General features: G+C 37.0%; 1 protein-coding gene and 1 long non-coding RNA gene across 2 annotated transcripts; both read left to right on the top strand.

The window, feature by feature from the left end:
- Positions 1-736: 736 nt before the first annotated feature.
- Positions 737-4,594, top strand: LOC140006212 (uncharacterized). Its single transcript, XR_011813844.1, has 3 exons — positions 737-1,110; positions 3,651-3,735; positions 4,364-4,594. It is a non-coding gene; the product is annotated as an uncharacterized lncRNA (long non-coding RNA).
- Positions 4,595-11,675: 7,081 nt separating this feature from the next.
- LOC113743658 (receptor kinase-like protein Xa21) lies at positions 11,676-15,498 on the top strand. Its single transcript, XM_027271706.2, has 2 exons — positions 11,676-14,516; positions 14,815-15,498. Exons 1-2 carry the CDS (start codon positions 11,756-11,758, stop codon positions 15,222-15,224), a joined length of 3,171 nt encoding a protein of 1,056 aa, XP_027127507.1. The 5' UTR covers positions 11,676-11,755; the 3' UTR covers positions 15,225-15,498.
- The last annotated feature ends 2,107 nt before the right edge of the window (positions 15,499-17,605 follow it).

Below are 17,605 nucleotides of genomic sequence, written 5' to 3'. Positions count from 1 at the left end.
TCCTGAAACACATTAAATTTTTTGAAAAAATTGTGTCTCAAAAATATACTAACGACGGTTAAAAGCATAGGTGTGATAACTCGAGAAAATCTTGAATAAACTTAGCCATTATTACCCTTATTTCGTCATTTGAAATATTATAGATAACAAATAATTGGTCAAATTAAATGACAAAATTTAATTGTTCTATAAATTGAGGATTTAGCAATATCCTAGAATAGTGTAGGAAAACATATATATATATATATATTTAACAAGAAGAATTTATTCAAAATATTAGTTACACGAATCAAATAAACATCCGATATGCATATTATCGTTTGTGACCTTTGAATATATTGAATAGTGGAATAAGTGATACGTCTAGTTGAATTTCTTTAAGATCAAGTGTAAGAAAATCTACCGGATAGATATATTTAGAAAGTTTTCAAGGTAAATGCAAAATTGGAACAAACGAAAAATTTTGAGTCAAGGTGTGAGGCAATAAAATTTCGGGTTCATGGCAACCAAATAAACTAAGATGAAAATACCAAACTAACCACCGAATTTCATATTAAATACCATGCAACCAAGACCCAATCATTAGAAATTTATCAAACAAACTGGGTGCTTGAGGAATTAAAACCAATTAGAGGTTAACTAACTAGCTATTAGACCAAACGGGGGAGAGGAAATAAGTGGAATTTGGCTGCTGACTTGGGACGGTGGGTAGCTCTCGTCTGGACAGCTGCCCCGAAGGAATCTGCTGAGTATGCAGTGACCGAATGAGGTGAACATTGGATTGATCAGCACCGAATGAAGAAGCTTGAGTGGTCGGTGGAGTGAAGGAAATATGTTCAAATGCTCTTCTTACCAACCAAGCCGAGAGAGAGAGTTTCGGTCATAACCACTCATTCCAAAACACCACCGAGTGAGAAACATTTCTGGTTTTTCACTGCCTCCAGTCTGCACCCGAGAGAGTGAGGGGGAGAGAGAGACACTGGTTCGCTTCACTTCTTCAGCTAGTAACCTCAATACCGCAAGCCAAGCCTGGAAAAAAAAAGGGAGAGAGAGCTGATGCAAGAATTAGAGAGACCGAAGCTGCAACTATTAAAAACGTAACAAAAAAGGGTAAGACTCTTGTAACCTCCCTTTCATTCCCTGAATACAACCGCATATATGGATTGCATGTTGGAATTTAGCAAAGAAAATGAGTTCCTAGCTAAGGTAGAGTTCCATTTTGAAGAGGATATTGTCGGACAGCAATGAAGGAACCAAGAGTTGTTGTTGCAGCCATAAACTTGATAAACTTTTTGTAATAACCCCCTAATCATCTAGTACACTTGATTATACTTGAATAATCACTGTGGTATGCTGGATTTTACTTACGAAAGAAAAGAAGAGTGCAGCTGAAGGGAGAACCTGTTTAGGGAGGTTATCCGTTGAAATCTTTTTAGCTCTATCCGAGAGAAAAAAAAAACTGATCATGCGGTTATTAATCGAATGCATGGAGTAATTTTCTACTAGAGGCTCAAACTATATGTTCTCACCTTGTCTTACCTGAGAACCTGGAGTGGAGTTGATAACTTGAGTGAAAATTCTGCTTAGCTGACCGAGAGAAGAACTAGGAAAATTTCTAGGTTTTCTTATAGATTTTTGGGTTCCAAACACCTACGTTCAGACTTAATCCATGGTATAATATTCTAATCTTAGCATGCATGTTAGATTCGAGTATATAATGAAGTAATGAATGGAGAAATTCTTGCTTAAAAACTGATTGCTGTCCAAAATCCATCATGTCTGAAGGAAGAAACAAGTTCTCATCAGCTTTTCCTTTGAAGTTTTAACTGCTCAAGTGTTTTATATGATATTAAAATTTGGTGTTCTGTACAAGGCTCATTTGTAGTTTAATAAACGTGGTTAACATGTCTAGTTGGGATAAAAAAAACTTGGAAGAAGGAACTTGAGTGAAACGGCAAACATTGGACCGATATATACATAGCTAAGGGATTGTTTAAAAGCTGTAATAATTAAGACTGATTTGTGTGCATAGTTTGCACAAAACATTGGTTACAATTAAATGTTTCTTATCCTAATTCATATTAGATTAAATGTAAGTTAAGTAGTTGGAGATTTAATCAATTAAAAAATGAAGTTATTGGATGAAAACTTGAAGTATTATTGCTGAATTTATTTAGATAGGTTGTATAGCAATGAGTTAAAACTTATTTGATGTTTTAGAAACTCTAAGGTAATTTGTTATAGCCGTATTCATGAAATGACTTCTAATCGCTTAAACTTGGCTTTCTTAGTAATTCAAAGATTATAAATTGTGAGAGGTGAAGGTTGTGGACTAAGTTAATTTACAAATAACTTTAAGTTTTGTTAAAAAAAAAAAAAATAGTGGAGTATCTATAAGCCATAATTAATATGGGATTGAGAAAGTATATTGGATTGAATGAGTATACAAGTTAAACTTGAAAATAGGTATGTTTCATGGTTTAAAAATGATAAAGTTAATAAGTTTTGAAAAAGTTATTATCAAAATACCAAAGGATGGCAAAACTGCCTTTCTCGTCGCCTTTCCTTTTGTTCCTCATGCTAGAAGCTATATTAGGGTTAGTGTTTGATAAGTTTTGGGATTAATTTGGGAAAGGAATTTTGATTTTCTTGCAGGGCAAATAGGAGGTGGTTTATGTGTGTTTGGTTGGTATGAAGTTGGTTAGAAAACTTACATGAGAACCATAGCAACGGACCATGAGTTTGTGACGTGCGAAACCGGTTAAACTGGAAAACAAGGCAGCCCAGAATCTGAATTTTGGCTACATTTTTCTTTGTGCTACATACTAATTCAGGGTTTACCCAAAACATGAAAGTTTTAGCTTCTTAAGTGGTTGTTGTGCTTGCAAAATTTCAGGGCAAACAGATCTGTGTAGCCTAAGTTATGGCCAAAACCCTCGCTTCTATTCTAAACTCTGAATTGTGCTACGTTTTTTGATTTTGCTTCTACCTGTGCTCAGTTCACATTGATAACGAAGGAACTGGGTGTTGAGGTCTTCATAAGACTTGTATATCTTTGTCTCAACTTCAAAACGGTATAAAGTGCGTCCAAATCCGAGTTCCGTAGCTCTAGTGATACCCAAAACAATATCGGGTGTCAGAACTGCCTTTGAAGTTGGACAGTTCTGACAGGAACTTTGGACCCATTTTTCCCTATGCTCTGTACTGATTCAGCTTTTGCTCAAAACACAAACGTTATAGCCTTATAAATGAGATTTCCAACACATCTGGAATTTCTTGATTTCGATCTCTGAGTTATGATTTATAGTCATTCAAACAGGGCCTGCTCGGTAACCTAAATTGAAACGGCTAGGACTGTCTTGTGCATTTTTGTTCTAGTTCCATTGATATCTGACTTGAGCTGTCTTCATAAAAGTTGTAGCCCTTCTTCTTAGCCTCGCAACGGTACCTCATGAACTTTGATCCGATAACCGTAGTTTGAAATTTGATCAAAACAGTTCTAGGTGCCAAATCTGCTCGTTTCCTTTTGCCAGCCGTTTCCGTTTTCGTTTGCCGTTTCCGCGCCTGCATGTGCCCGTTTTGCCGTTTTGCTTGATTTATGCATTTTAGTAGTCATTTGTGTAGTAATGTGGTGTAATCTTTTATTTCAGACGGTGACGGGCTAGACGGTGCCAGTGGGGCCTACTAGCTGTTACGTGACGTGATATTCGCACTTTTGCTATACTTGCTCTCTGTGTAAGTATTCAGGCCGTTTTGTGTATAACTTGTTTATGTGCTTTGGTGTGGATGAGAGGGTGTACTTGATCACACTCGACCTAAACCCTAATTTGCACTTGTGCTTCTTTATGAGATGTGTATATATGAATTATTCTGGTGTTGAACCTCTTGAGCTGGTAGTTCGGGGTGACTTTTGTGGGGCTCGATTTCAAGACCTAGACGGACTATTCGAGCCGGCTGGGGTTTGGTCGAAACCAGTCCAACCTAGTCTTAAGGTCACCAAGTTTGTGATTCTGTGAACCAAGTTTCTGAACCAAGTTTGTGAATCAAGTTCAATTTCGTTTCGTTTGCTCGAGCCATTTCGTGAGATGACTGGCCAGTGAGGGTGATAAGGTGTTAGGTGGGAGTACAAGTGGAGTTCTACGGACCCCTATCAGTGGTCGACGGAGTGTCGACAGGAGGTCACACATGGCACATGACGTGGCTTTGGAGCTAACCTGTATCCTTAACTTGTGTTGTTACTTTTATATGTTCGATTTGATATCTTTGTGACATAATTGTTCATCTTAATATGAAGTTTACGTTTTTATCCCTGTTTACTTATTAAGCATATAGTTTACCCCTTTCCCTTTGTTTTCCTTAACAGGGGCCGACGCGGGGGACTTTTGGCACTATCACTGGAATAGTTAGGTTTGGTTTGTAATAGCCGGACAACTAAGATGTTTCTTCTTGTTTTGGTGATCTGTATAAGAACCCACCTTCAGGTCTACTGTCTAATTTGGTTAGGGTAATGTGGTAGTTTGGATAACTCCTTTTGAGGATGTAAATAGAACTCTTTTCGGGTTGTATATATTGTGAATAGTACTCTTTTGGTTTATCTGGTTTTATTGCTTTGTATTTTTGAGTCCTGACGCGAGTTAGGCAGGCCTCCCGTCGATACTCTCGGATTCGCCTCTGAGAGAAGTGGGGGCGTCACAATAGGCATCCTACTCCCGCACATTAAGTGGGCTCTTCCCCATTCGTATCATAACAATAATTGCACTCAAAAGCATCAAGACTCTCATAGTACAATATAAGAGTAACAGATAAATAGATAGATGGATAATGGAAAGATTGGACTACCCTTTTTATTGACTTCGTTGGAGAGACCAATTCCGAGTAAGACGGCAAGCTGACCGACGACACCATCATCGGAATTTTAGTGTTAGGTTTTGATTAATTGATAACGATTTTGAATTAGTATAGGAAAGGTAAAATCGGAAAAAAATATAATGAATAAATAGAAATGATTAAAAAGTGAAAAAAAAATAAATAAATGTTGGGAAATTTGTACGGGTGTAAGCACATAACATCAGAGTAAGCCCAGAATAAATTACCCTTTTCCCAAATACTAGTTAAAATAGGAATAAATCAAATCACTAAGTAATAATGCCAGCAGTGATAATAAAATTTAGGAAAAATAAAAGGCACAGGACACCAAAATTTTTACATGAAAAATCCAAATTAAAAAAAATCACGGGATTTAGTTCAATAAAAAATTTCTACTATCACAATAATGAGAATACATAGGTCTACTCGAAATATTCGGATGACAATAATTTCACCAATATCAACCAAGCAAAATTGCTGCAAAATCACCCCTAAAAACTATAACTGTCAAAGAAATGGGTTTAGAAAAGTGCTACCAAACGAAGAGGAAATCCAAAATCTGAATCAGTAGATGAGTAGAGCCTGATGAGAGGATCACGTGGGTAAAATTTCGTCTCAGCCGGGTTTCGAATCACCCTCCAATCAAGATCTTAAAGTTTCTCTCTCTAGCCTCTTTTCTCTCTCTCTCTCTCTCTCTTCGTTTTTCCTCCAAGCCAGTAAAAAGTAGCAGCTGTTCTTTTTCTTCTCTGTTGATAGCTTGTGCGGCTGAAGCTTTTTCCCCTTTATAAAGAATGAAAACCTGCAGCTTTGTATTGTGGTGTGGCCCACAAATGGGCTGGCCAACAATCTCTCACTCCAGCTCATTTGAGGGGTATAGTCAAACCTATTTCCTGTCTATAAAACAAGAATTTCTCCTTAGACAATGCCTTGGTCAACATGTCAGTACCATCATCATTTGTATGCACCTTCTCAAGTGTCAACAAATTGGAATCTAGTATTTTCCGAATCCAATGATATCTCGCATCAATGTGTTTGGATCAATAGTGAAATGTAAAGTTCTTACACAAATGAATAGCGCTCTGACTGTCACAATAAAGGTTGTACTTCTCTTGCTTCATACCCAATTCCTGAAGGAATTTCTACAATCAAAGAATCTCCTTGCATGCTTCAGTGGTTGTGATATACTCTGCCTCTATACTGAAAAGGGTGATGCACTTTTATAATTTACTTTGATATGACACTACTCCCCCTGCAAAATCATCAAGTATCCAGATGTGAACTTCCTATTGTCAAGATCATCTGCATATATCCATCGGTGTACCCATCTAATATAGTTTTATCATTGCCGAAACACAAACACAATTTGGGAGTTTCCTTGAGATACCTGAAAATCCATTTGACCGCATTCCAATGTTTTTTACCAGGATTATAGAGATACCAATTGACTACTCCAACTGTATGAGCAATATCTGGTTTGGTGCAAACTACGGCATACATCAAACTACAAACAGCCGACGCATAAGAAACCTTTCTCATGTCTTCTTTGTCTTTCTCATTTGTAGGACATTGCTTAATATTTAACTTAAAGAGACCTGCAAGTGGAGTAGAGACTTCCTTAACTTTGCTCATGTTAAACCTGTCAAGCACTTTCTCAATATACTTTTCTTGGGACAACCAAAGCTTTCCATTTTGCCTGTCTCGTGAGATTTTCATCCCTAGTATCTGTCTAGCCGGATCCAAATCTTTCATTACAAAAGATTTACTTAACTCCTTTTTTAACCTATCAATTTTCATAGTATCACGGTCAACAATCAACATCATCAACATATAGCAAAAGAATAATAAAATCACCATCTGAAAAATTTTTCACATAAACACAGTGATCAGCTATAGTCCCGTGCCACTCGTGGTCTACCATAAAGGAGCCAAATTTTTTGTACCATTGTCTCGGTGCCTATTTCAACCCATATAAACTCTTCTTGAGACGGCATACAAGGTTTTTCTTGCCACTTTCTTTGAACCCCTCCGGTTGCTCTATGTAGATCTTCTCTTCTAAGTCACCATGCAGGAAGGTCGTCTTTACATCAAGTTGCACAATCTCCAAATTTAAACTAGATGTAATACCCAGAACAACTCGAATTGACGACATCTTTACCACAAGAAAGAAAATTTCTTCAAAGTCAACACCCTTCTTTTGGCTAAATCCCTTCACAACTAATCTTGCTTTATACTTTGGTTGTGAGTTGTGCTCCTGAGTTTTCAATTTGTAAATCTATTTGTTCTTCAGAACTCTCTTACTCTTAGGCAGTTTCACTAAATTACAAGTGTGATTCTCATGCAGAGACACCATTTTTTCTTGCATGACTCGCAATCAATCTTCTTTGTTCTTATACTCTAGAGCCTCACAATAGCACTCTGGCTCTCCTCCATCTGTTAACAACACATATTTATGAGAATTATATCTGCTAGAAGGTCTCCTCGCTCTGATAGATTTCCTAAACTCATCTTGTGGTGGTAGTGATGGAGTAGGTGGTGCCTCATGCTCGGGTTCATCAGCAGCAGGATTATCACCATCATCAACATCCTCTCTTTGCTCTGTCTCAACTTTCTCTTGATTAAAATCAACAGGTATTGGAACTGGATCTGAATCTAGATTTGAACTAGTAGGAATATCATCTGAGAATTTTGAGTTGTCACATTTTTCAATGTCTTCAATGGTTTGATCTTCAAGGAAGACAACATCTCTGCTCCTGATCACCTTCTTATCAATAGAATTATACAACCTATAACCAAAATCTTCATGTCCATAACCCAAGAAAATACACTGTTTTGATTTTACATGAAGTTTTGACCTCTAATTTTTTAGAATATGACCAAATGCCCGACAACCAAAAACTCTCAAGTGCTTAAAAGATACATTTTTTTCCGTCCATACTCTCTCTGGGATGTCACCATCTAGAGGAACTGATGGAGAAAGATTAATCAAATCGGCTACAGTCCTCATTACCTCACCCCAAAAGGATTTTGGCAACTTAGCATTAGAGAGCATACATCTGACCCGCTCAGTGATGGATCTATTCATCCTACTTCATTCTCTTGAGGAGTTTTTGGCACAGTCTTCTCCAATCTGATTCCACGGGACTTGCAATAGAATCAAATGGTTCTCTGTACTCACCACCATTATCAGCACATACACACTTTAACTATTTATCAGTTTCTCTTTCAACTTTGCTATGAAAATCTTTAAACACATCCAAAACCTGATCTTTAGTTTTCAAAACAAAACACCAAACCTTTCTAGCAAAGTCATCAATAAAAGTTACAAAATAAACAGCACCACCAAGAGACTTATCTTTCATATAGTAAACATCAGTGTGCACCAATTTTAACGGATTCAATTTTCAAGATGGAGAAAAATTTTCAAATGCAACTCTGTGTTGTTTCCCATAAATACAGTCAACACAAGGTTTAATTGCATTACCTTTAACTTCAACTAGGAGTTACTTGCGAACAAGTGTCTGAATCCCCTTTTCACCCATGTGTCTAAATTGTCTATGCCAAAGGTCAATTGAGAAATCACGAACTGCATTCACTTCCCCCTTTCTCAACTTGGCTTGCATCACGTAGAGGGTACTATGCTTCTTTCCTTTGGCAACAACGATTTCCTTTGCTGAGTTTCCATTTGCCTTCATTTTGCGAAGCTATAGTAGCCCTCATCATCAAGTTTTCCTATAGAAATAAGGTTAAGGCGAATATCAGGAACATGTCAAACATTTCTCAAGATCAGCTGGCATCCGATATCTGTGTCTAAGTGTATGTTTCCCATGCCAACAACTTTGCATGAGACCTCATTTCCCATCCTAACATAGACAAAGTCCCCCTTCGGTATAGGTTGAGAAGAAATGCATGTGTGGAGTAACATGGTAGGATGCACCCGAATCAACTATCCAATCACTGTCATAACAGATAATATTCACCTGACCACCATCACAGAACACAAACATATCATCATGAGCTGCCACAACTGCTGTAGTTTCTTCATCATCTTTTCCCTTCGCCTTACCCTTTTTCTCAGCCTGATCCCGTTTTAAAATTCTGCACTCTTTCATATAATACCCATTCTTTTTACAATAATAACACGTAATATTTTTTCGCAACTCAGACTTGCCTTTCAATTTGTCTTTCCTGTTATGGGGTCCTCTATTTTTACTTCTCTCTTTTCTTTCTTTCTTTTCTGTCACCAGGGCCTGGGACTCGTAAACAATTCCTTGTTCCTTCTTCTTGAACTCTTCATTCATTACGGCCCCTTTTGCAATAACCATGGTTAACACACCATTGGGAGTTGAATTACTGACGGAGACCACCATAGTTTCCCAACTGTCCGGTAATGAACTAAACAATAATAGAGCTTGCATTTCATCATCCAAGTTCAAATTCAACGTAGTTGCCTGATTTATTAATCCCTAAAAATTACTCAAGTACTCAGTCATATCTTCCCAATTTTTATATCTCATCCGAGTAATATCCTTCAGGCAACTAGTTTTGTTCAAACCGGTCTTCCGTTCATACATACTCTCAAGTTTTTCTCACAATACATCAACTCTGGTGTCATTAGCAAAGTGCTGAAGAATACTCTGACCAATCTATTTTCTAATATTACCAACAGTTTTTCTGTACATAACATCCCATTTTTCATCACTCATATCAGTTCGTCTACCCTTATCCCTTAGAATGGGTTCAAACAAGTCTCTACAATACAAATAGTCTTCCATTCTAGACTTTCAAATCGAATAATTAGTTGCATTTAATTTTATCATACAACCACTATCCGAATAATCCATTTTTAACTAGTATAACTGAGCAGCTCAACCTAACTGTTCTGATACCACCTGTTGGGAAAAGGGTACCGGTGCAAGCACACAATATCAGAGTAAATTCAAGATAAATTACTCTTTTCCCAAGTACTAGTTAAAATAGAAATAAATCAAATCATCAAATAATAATGTCAGCAGTGATAATAAAATGTAGGAAAAATAAAAGACACAGGACACCAAACATTTTACGTGAAAAATCCAAATTGAAAAAAATCACGGGATCTAGTCCAATCAAAAATCTCTACTATCACAATAATGGAACTACACAAGTTTACCCGAAATATTCGGATGACAATAATATCACTAATATCAACCAAGCAAAATTGCTGTAAAATCACCCCCAAAAATTACAATTGTCAAAGAAGTGGGTTTAGAAAAGTGTTACCAAATGAAGAGAAAATCTAAAATCTGAATCAGTAGATGAGTAGAGCCTGATGAGAGGATCACGTGGATAAAATTTCGTCTAAATCGAATTTCAAATCATTCTCCAATCAAGACCTTGAAGTTTCTCTCTCTCTCTCTAGCCTCTTTTCTCTCTCTCTCTCTCTCTCTCTCTCTCATCATTTTTCCTCCAAGCTAGCAAAAAGTGGCGGCTGTTCTTTTTTCTTCTCCGTTGATAGCTTGAGCGACTAAAGCTTTTTTCCCTTTATAAAGAATGAAAACCTATAGCTTTGTATTGTGGTGTGGCCCACAAATGGGCTGGCCCACAAACCCAACAATAAACAACCAGAAAACAAAAAAATGGACAAAAGTGATTTGATTCAAATGGTTAAAAACCAAATCAATTAGAGTTGTGGTATAGATTTTAGGTTTTAGAAATCGATTACCAAACTGAATCTCAATTGAAAGTTGTTTATGTGATTTACCTATATGTGATTTACAAAATTTTCAAGAAGCCCATTGGGAAAGTCCTGTAATTGGTAAAATGGGTCAATGCCTGGCATACAAAAAAGAAAAAAAAAAAGCAAATATAAAAGAAAAGAAAGCAAAGATTTAAACATAAGAAAATAAACTAAAACTATATATCATTGTTTCGAGTAAGGCAATCAATTGTACATTTCTGTCGGACTTTAACAAGTCTAAACACAACTCAGAAAAGAAATAGAAATTTTCAAACTTTCAAACTTGTAGTTCTTAGCTCAAACAAAATTCACAAATATATATTGGGGCTTTTGACCTGCTTCGAGCTTGGGCCAAACTTACAATTATTATACAATTATATATAATAATATACATAAATATATATAAAAGTATTTTTTTACTTATTTTCAATTATAATATACTGAGAGTTATGTATATAATATAAATTCAGTGACATATGTAATTTTTTTGGCCAAACTTTAAATTGGCTAGGTCATAAAACCCAAATTCAATTCATGATTAAATCGGTCTCACATTTACGCCCAAATTTTGTTCTTCCTAATTAAGTATGAGCGTCGGAGCCAATGTTTTGGACCAATTAGAGCCGGCTTCATTGACATTTGACAGCTCTAGCTTTCTGTAAGGTCTGTATGTCAAAAGTTCCTTTAATTTCTGGAAAAAAAAAAAAAAGACTAGGTTCATCTACTCGTAGAATAGTTGGCCACCATGAAAGGCTTAAGATTTTATTTGAATGTAGGTCAAGGGATCAAATCTCTTTATCTACATTCTAAAAATCCAGGATTTCGTGTTGGGTTCCCCCCTTAATCCCTTTGGATCCACTCCTTCCCCTCCTATAGAGCAGAAGTAGGTGTAATATAAAATCTATCATACTCAGTGTAAAAAAAAAAAAAAAAAAGGAGGACATTGATGGTTCAACTAAAAAAGGAGATTGGTGGTTCAACACGCATCTTGACTTTACTGAATGTGCACCAATGTGACTACGTCAATGAAATTTCCTACCGTATATTTCCGGTCTTGGTACTTCATAGTCAACATAGCTAGTTAGTTTCGTGGCTTCCAAAGACTGAATATTTTTAATTGAGATTGGAATTCTACGCTGCATTCCTTTTCTAGTCCATCAGGCCTTAGTGAACATGCTGAATTTGCTCAGCAATTCCACCTGTGAAATGAGTTTTCGGTTTCAACTTTCATATGTTTTCCTGTGTTATGGTTTATATTTCCTAAACTTCGTAGCATTAATCAAGCCAACTACAGTCAGCAGCTCTATCAGTTCCTCAAATGGGACTGACGAGCAAGCTTTGCTTGCCATCAAGTTTCAAATTGAGAGCGATCCATTTCAGTTCTTGACTTCTTGGAACAATTCGTTTCACTTTTGCAGTTGGCATGGTGTCAGGTGCAACACCATGGATCAAAGAGTGACTGCCTTGAATTTGTCATCGCTGGAGGTCGGGGGTGCTCTGTCCACTTCCATAGGTAACCTGACTTTTCTTGAGGAACTCATCCTTGATAATAATTTGTTTCATGGCACAATACCTCGTGAGCTCAGTCAACTTGTACATCTGCAGCATATTTCACTTTACAATAACTCTTTCCATGGTGAAATTCCCGGGAACTTAACTTACCCGGCCATCAGAATCATCAATTTGGAGAGAAACAATCTTGAAGGTGAAATACCTGCTGAGCTAGGTTCATCGAAAAATCTCCTTGAGTTGTATCTTTCTAACAATCAGTTCAAAGGAACAATACCACGTTCACTGGGGGATTTGGCTGATTTACGTGTCCTTAGTGTATCTGATAACTTTCTTGAAGGAAGCATTCCTGAAGAACTTGGCAAGTTATCCAATTTGGAGTTTCTTAAACTGTCTTCCAACAAATTGTCCGGTGTAGTGCCCATGCAGCTTTTCAAAATCTCATCAATTCAGTATCTTAATCTTGCCTCCAACCATTTAAATGGCATTTTCCCCTCAGATTTTGGTCTGAACCATTCAAGACTTCATACTTTTGTTGTTGCAGAAAATCAGTTTTTTGGATCCCTGCCTCTATCCATTGCCAATGCTTCAGGCATTGTGATTTTGGACATTGGTGCAAATGCTTTATCAGGACCTATACCCATGAATATTGGAAATCTTAAACATTTGCAACGGTTAGATTTTTCAAAGAATCCACTTGGAAGTACTGATAGCACTGGCTTAAACTTTCTGACATCCTTGACAAATTGCACTAATTTGAGAATTCTACATTTGAATGCTAACAATCATGGAGGTGCTTTGTCCAGTTCCTTTGCGAATCTTTCCACCAAACTTACATCCCTAAGGCTTGACAAAAACTATATAACTGGGGGAATCCCTGATAACCTAGAGAACCTTGTCAACCTAGACAATCTGGCAATGAGTCAGAACATGCTCACAGGGCGAATCCCTACGTTTATTGGCAAACTTACCAGGCTAGAGGGACTGTATCTTTCAGGAAACAAATTCATTGGAGAGATCCCAGGTTCGATTGGAAATATCACTCATCTAAGTGTCCTTGAAATGCGAGGAAATGTTTTGGATGGAAGCATACCTGTTTCTTTGGGTAACTGTACAAGATTGCAAGGATTGGATCTTTCACATAATAGACTTACTGGCGTCATACCTGAAGAAGTTTTTGGCCTGTCTTCACTCACTTACAATCTCAACTTAGCACATAACCTTCTCAGTGGACCTTTACCATCAGTGGTGGTTAAATTGAAAAATCTTGGGAGCTTGGACATTTCAAACAACAGATTGTCTGGAGAACTTCCTGTCTCCATTGGCGATTGTCAATTTCTGGAGTTTCTTAGTCTTCAGGGTAATGTTTTAAATGGTCAGATTCCTGAATCATTGGACGGCTTGATGAGCATTCAACTCCTAGATCTTTCAAGAAATAACTTTTATGGTATCATTCCTCAGACACTAGCATCATCGTTTCACTATATACTGTATCTGAACCTTTCTTTCAATTTTTTGGGAGGCGAAGTTCCAAATGAAGGTCTATTTCGTAACTCTACAGCTTTTTCAGTCGTTGGAAATGAAAAGCTATGTGGAGGTATAAAATCGTTACAGTTGCCAGAGTGTCAGGGGAAAATTTCGTCACCGAAAAACAACGCGGGCTTTAAACCATTGTCCAAGAGAGTTTTGATCCCTCTGTGTATTGGTTTCCTTATCTTTTTAATGCTAGCTTACATTTACTTTTGCCACTGGTGGACAAGAAAGATGAACATTTCCAGCCCTGTAACTTCAGACTCTTCTCCAGGAGATCAATATCCTAAACTTTCTTACACCGAACTGCTTCAGGCTACTGATGGCTTTTCTCCAAGCAATTTGATTGCTACGGGAAGATACAGTTCTGTCTACAAGGGGATTCTCAAGTACAGAGAGGAAACAGTTGCTGTGAAGGTAATCAACCTTCAACAACGAGGATCCAGAAAGAGTTTTATTGCTGAATGTGAAGCACTGAGGAATATTCGTCACAGAAATATTCTTAAGATAATTACATCTTGCTCAGGCACAGATTCCAAAGGAAGTGAATTTAAAGCCTTGGTATATGAATTCATGCCCAATGGGAGCTTGGAGAGCTGGTTACATCCAAGTTCGTCTAACTTGCAGCAGCCAAAGAAGTTGAACCTGATTCAGAGGCTAAATGTTGCCATAGATGTTGCCACAGCATTCGTTTATCTTCACCACTGCTGTGAATTACAAGTCATTCATCGGGATTTAAAGCCGAGTAACATTCTTCTTGATGATCAACTCTGTGCTCATTTAGGTGACTTTGGGTCTGCAAGATCTCTTTTGCTTGCCATTGACAGATCCACGCATATACGAATCCGTACAAGGACAATTGGGCTTGTAGGAACAGTCGGATATGTTGCTTTAGGTGATTATCATATACCCTATCACCTTCAATTTTTACAAATGCACAAGTTGTATGGTTTGTCTTGATATCTCTCTTATGTCAAAGTCTCAAAAAGATTCCAAAGACATATGTGCTCAGCTACCACTAAAGCGATGCAAAATCTATTCTTCATTGGGCATCTGTTATCTGACACATGCAATTGACATAAGTTTGCTTGAAATCCACATATTTTGGAGCATTACTACCAGTATGATGCTTTGATATTTGTATTTTGGAGTATTACTACCATTATTCTTCCTTTTTTTTTTTGCAAACGCAGAATGTGGCATGGGTGGACCAACATCAACACTTGTTGATGTCTACAGCTATGGTATCCTGTTGTTGGAGATGTTTACTGGAAAAAGGCCCACAGACAGCATGTTCAAAGAAGACTTTTGCCTTCATAACTATGTGAAGATGGCACTCCCAGATCAAGTTATGAGGATTGCTGATCCTAAACTATCATCAGAATGTCAAAATGTGTCAGGTATGATGGCCAATCAAACTCAGACCAGATCAAGAGGCACTTATAGGTTTGAAAAGTGCTTGGCTTCAATTCTCCATATCGGGGTCAAATGTTCAGCTCAATCACCAAGAGGAAGAATGGACATAGCTGCTGCTTTAATGGAATTACAAGCTGCTAGAGATGGATTTCTTATTGCGGATGAAAAGGCAAATAAGGATGATTGAGAGAAAGCAGAAGCGTACGATCTCCAGGACCAGTTAAATTTTAAGCTAATATGAGGAAGTATGAAGGCTGCAAATCAATTTTGGCTTACTGCCTGTGAGTTGTGCTCCCATGAATAGCTGCTGATATTGCACATTACCCATCAATAGCTGCAGATAGTGCAGGTTAAGTAGCTCGTGAAAGTAGTGAAACTATAGTAGCTGCTAAAACACAAATTTTCAAAGTAAAATGTCCCATATTTCTGGTTATCTATAGATTCTATACTCATTTAAGTTCTGGATTCTCTTTTTAAATGTCACGTGAATTTTTCCAGGTGAGAATTGATTTTTGATCTTAGGAATGATGGGATGGGAAAAAAGATTTCCGTTCTTGAAGCTAGTTTACTTGATTGTTAATTTGCAATTGAAACCTTTTTATATAGAAACCAAGGGGTTGGGTCCCCATAAATATATCATCTGATTTTGCAAAATGGAATTACATTTTCAGCCTTCAGGAGAGATTGATGGCCTTTAGTCAATAGCCAGATTTACTAAGCCTATATTGGTAAGATTGCCGCAAGTAAAGCTTAGTAGAACTATCAGGAAGGGAATAAAGCTCTGGTCAGATTCTCTCCAAAAGTGTTTTGACAGTTTTCTGTCATTCAGCACTTTCTAGCCATTTCTTGGATGCTCATTTTCTTCCTTTCGAGTACTCCATTTTGTTGTGGATTCGTTACTGCTGAGAAATTGTACGTTATCCAGTTCTCATCACAATAGTTCTCAGAAGAGAGTTTTTATATTAGGTCACTCCTTAAGAGATTTGATGATTCAGCCTTTTTCATTTTGTACTTTCTTACACCATGAAACAATCATATTAAAAGCATCACTTTTATTTGAAAGTAGGAACATCCAAGTATATATGTTAAAAGCATTGCTTTTATTTTGTTTTGCTGACTATTCGTGCGGTTATGAAAGATAATATTCAATGGTGGATTAGGTCCGGATTGGTGCGCTTTTGTTATGATATATGGCTTCTTGATAAACTTCTTGTGGAGGTTTGTAACCTTACTCGCCCTCATTGAATGAATTTTATATTGATTCGCTGTAGAATGCTGCTTAGTTAAGGCAATTTTTGCCTTCTCATTTGGTCGAATTGGTATCTGATTAGCACTTTGATGTTAAGCAACCTGATAAGATGGCATGGAGCCTCTCTTCTAATAGAATTTTTTCAACATCTTCTGCTTGGGAGTATTCAAGATCAAGGAGACCTACTTCAGTGCTTTGGAAGATAATATGGAACAAGCTAGTTCCCATCAAAATTCCTTTCCTAGCTTGGCGTGCTTTGAATGATTTTTCCTATAGATAATGTTATACAGAGTCGTGAAATTTCATTAGCTACTTCTTGTGTTTGTTGTAATGCCATTGAATCTAATGTTATATGAACCAAAAATTTGAATCTAATGTTACACAGAGTCGTGAAATTTCACTTATTTTTCCTTGGTAAAGTTATTGCTCAAGTAGAGGTGTAAATGAACATAATCAAGTTAAGCATTATAATGTTCAAGACTTCAAGTTTGTTTGATTCTTTTATCAAAATTTGAAACTCTGTTCAAATTTGGTTTATTTATCTATGAATCAAAAAACGAGCTTTTATCAAGCCAACTTCGAGCCGAACTCAAGTAGTTTGCATTTTTTACCTAGAAATTTTAATTTTATGCTAATTGAGCCAAACTTAAACTAATCTTGAATATTTATCAAGCGCAATATGCTATTCAGATTTGGTTTAATTACTTAGCAAATTAAGATCTAACAAGCTCTTAGTGAGTCGAATTCTATTTAAATACAGAATACTTTGGTTGGCCTTTTAACCCTATGTTCAAGTGTGGAGTTTTTCTTACAATTGTTTTGGCGTGTCTCTCAGACACATTTCTTGCATCTCATCATTGTTATTGGACTCGTTTCTATCCTGTAAGGGTGTTCCATTCAACCATGTGCCGTGTCTGGTTCCTTCGATAATTGTTTGGTTTCTATGGCGTGCTAAGAATGAAGCTCATTTTGAAGAGTTCCCTTTTCTGGCATCATCAATTATTTTTCGGGTTAATAATTGCTAAACTAGCTCCGATTTTGGGTGAAACATGCTTTTTGGTGGCTACATTTTTAGTGTTTAGCTGGCACCTAGAGCATTATGCAAAGCTGTGCGTTGGACCAAACCGTTAGATGGTCGTCTTAAGCTAAATACAGATGCAAATGTAAAGGATTATTGTCTTCCGGAGTGAGGACTTTTGAGAAATCAATTGGACAAGTTAATATTTGCTTTCTGTTGGGAATTTGGTTATGTGGATGTTCTAATGGCTTAAAATAGTGCATATGTTATGGTTGTGGGGGGACCCGAAATAGCACTTCTG

This window comes from Coffea arabica, chromosome 5e, assembly GCF_036785885.1.
Source record: "Coffea arabica cultivar ET-39 chromosome 5e, Coffea Arabica ET-39 HiFi, whole genome shotgun sequence".
Taxonomy (NCBI): Eukaryota; Viridiplantae; Streptophyta; class Magnoliopsida; order Gentianales; family Rubiaceae; genus Coffea; species Coffea arabica.
The sequence above is the reverse complement of the archived record's forward strand: the minus strand, read 5'-3'. Positions and strand labels throughout refer to the sequence as shown.

Bases quoted from the DNA above. Each gene is read 5' to 3' on its own strand.
- LOC113743658 (XM_027271706.2), top strand. From the start codon at position 11,756: ATGCTGAATTTGCTCAGCAATTCCACCTGTGAAATGAGTTTTCGGTTT. The intron at 14,517-14,814 runs GTGATTATCATA...TTGCAAACGCAG, and splicing joins AGTCGGATATGTTGCTTTAG to AATGTGGCATGGGTGGACCA.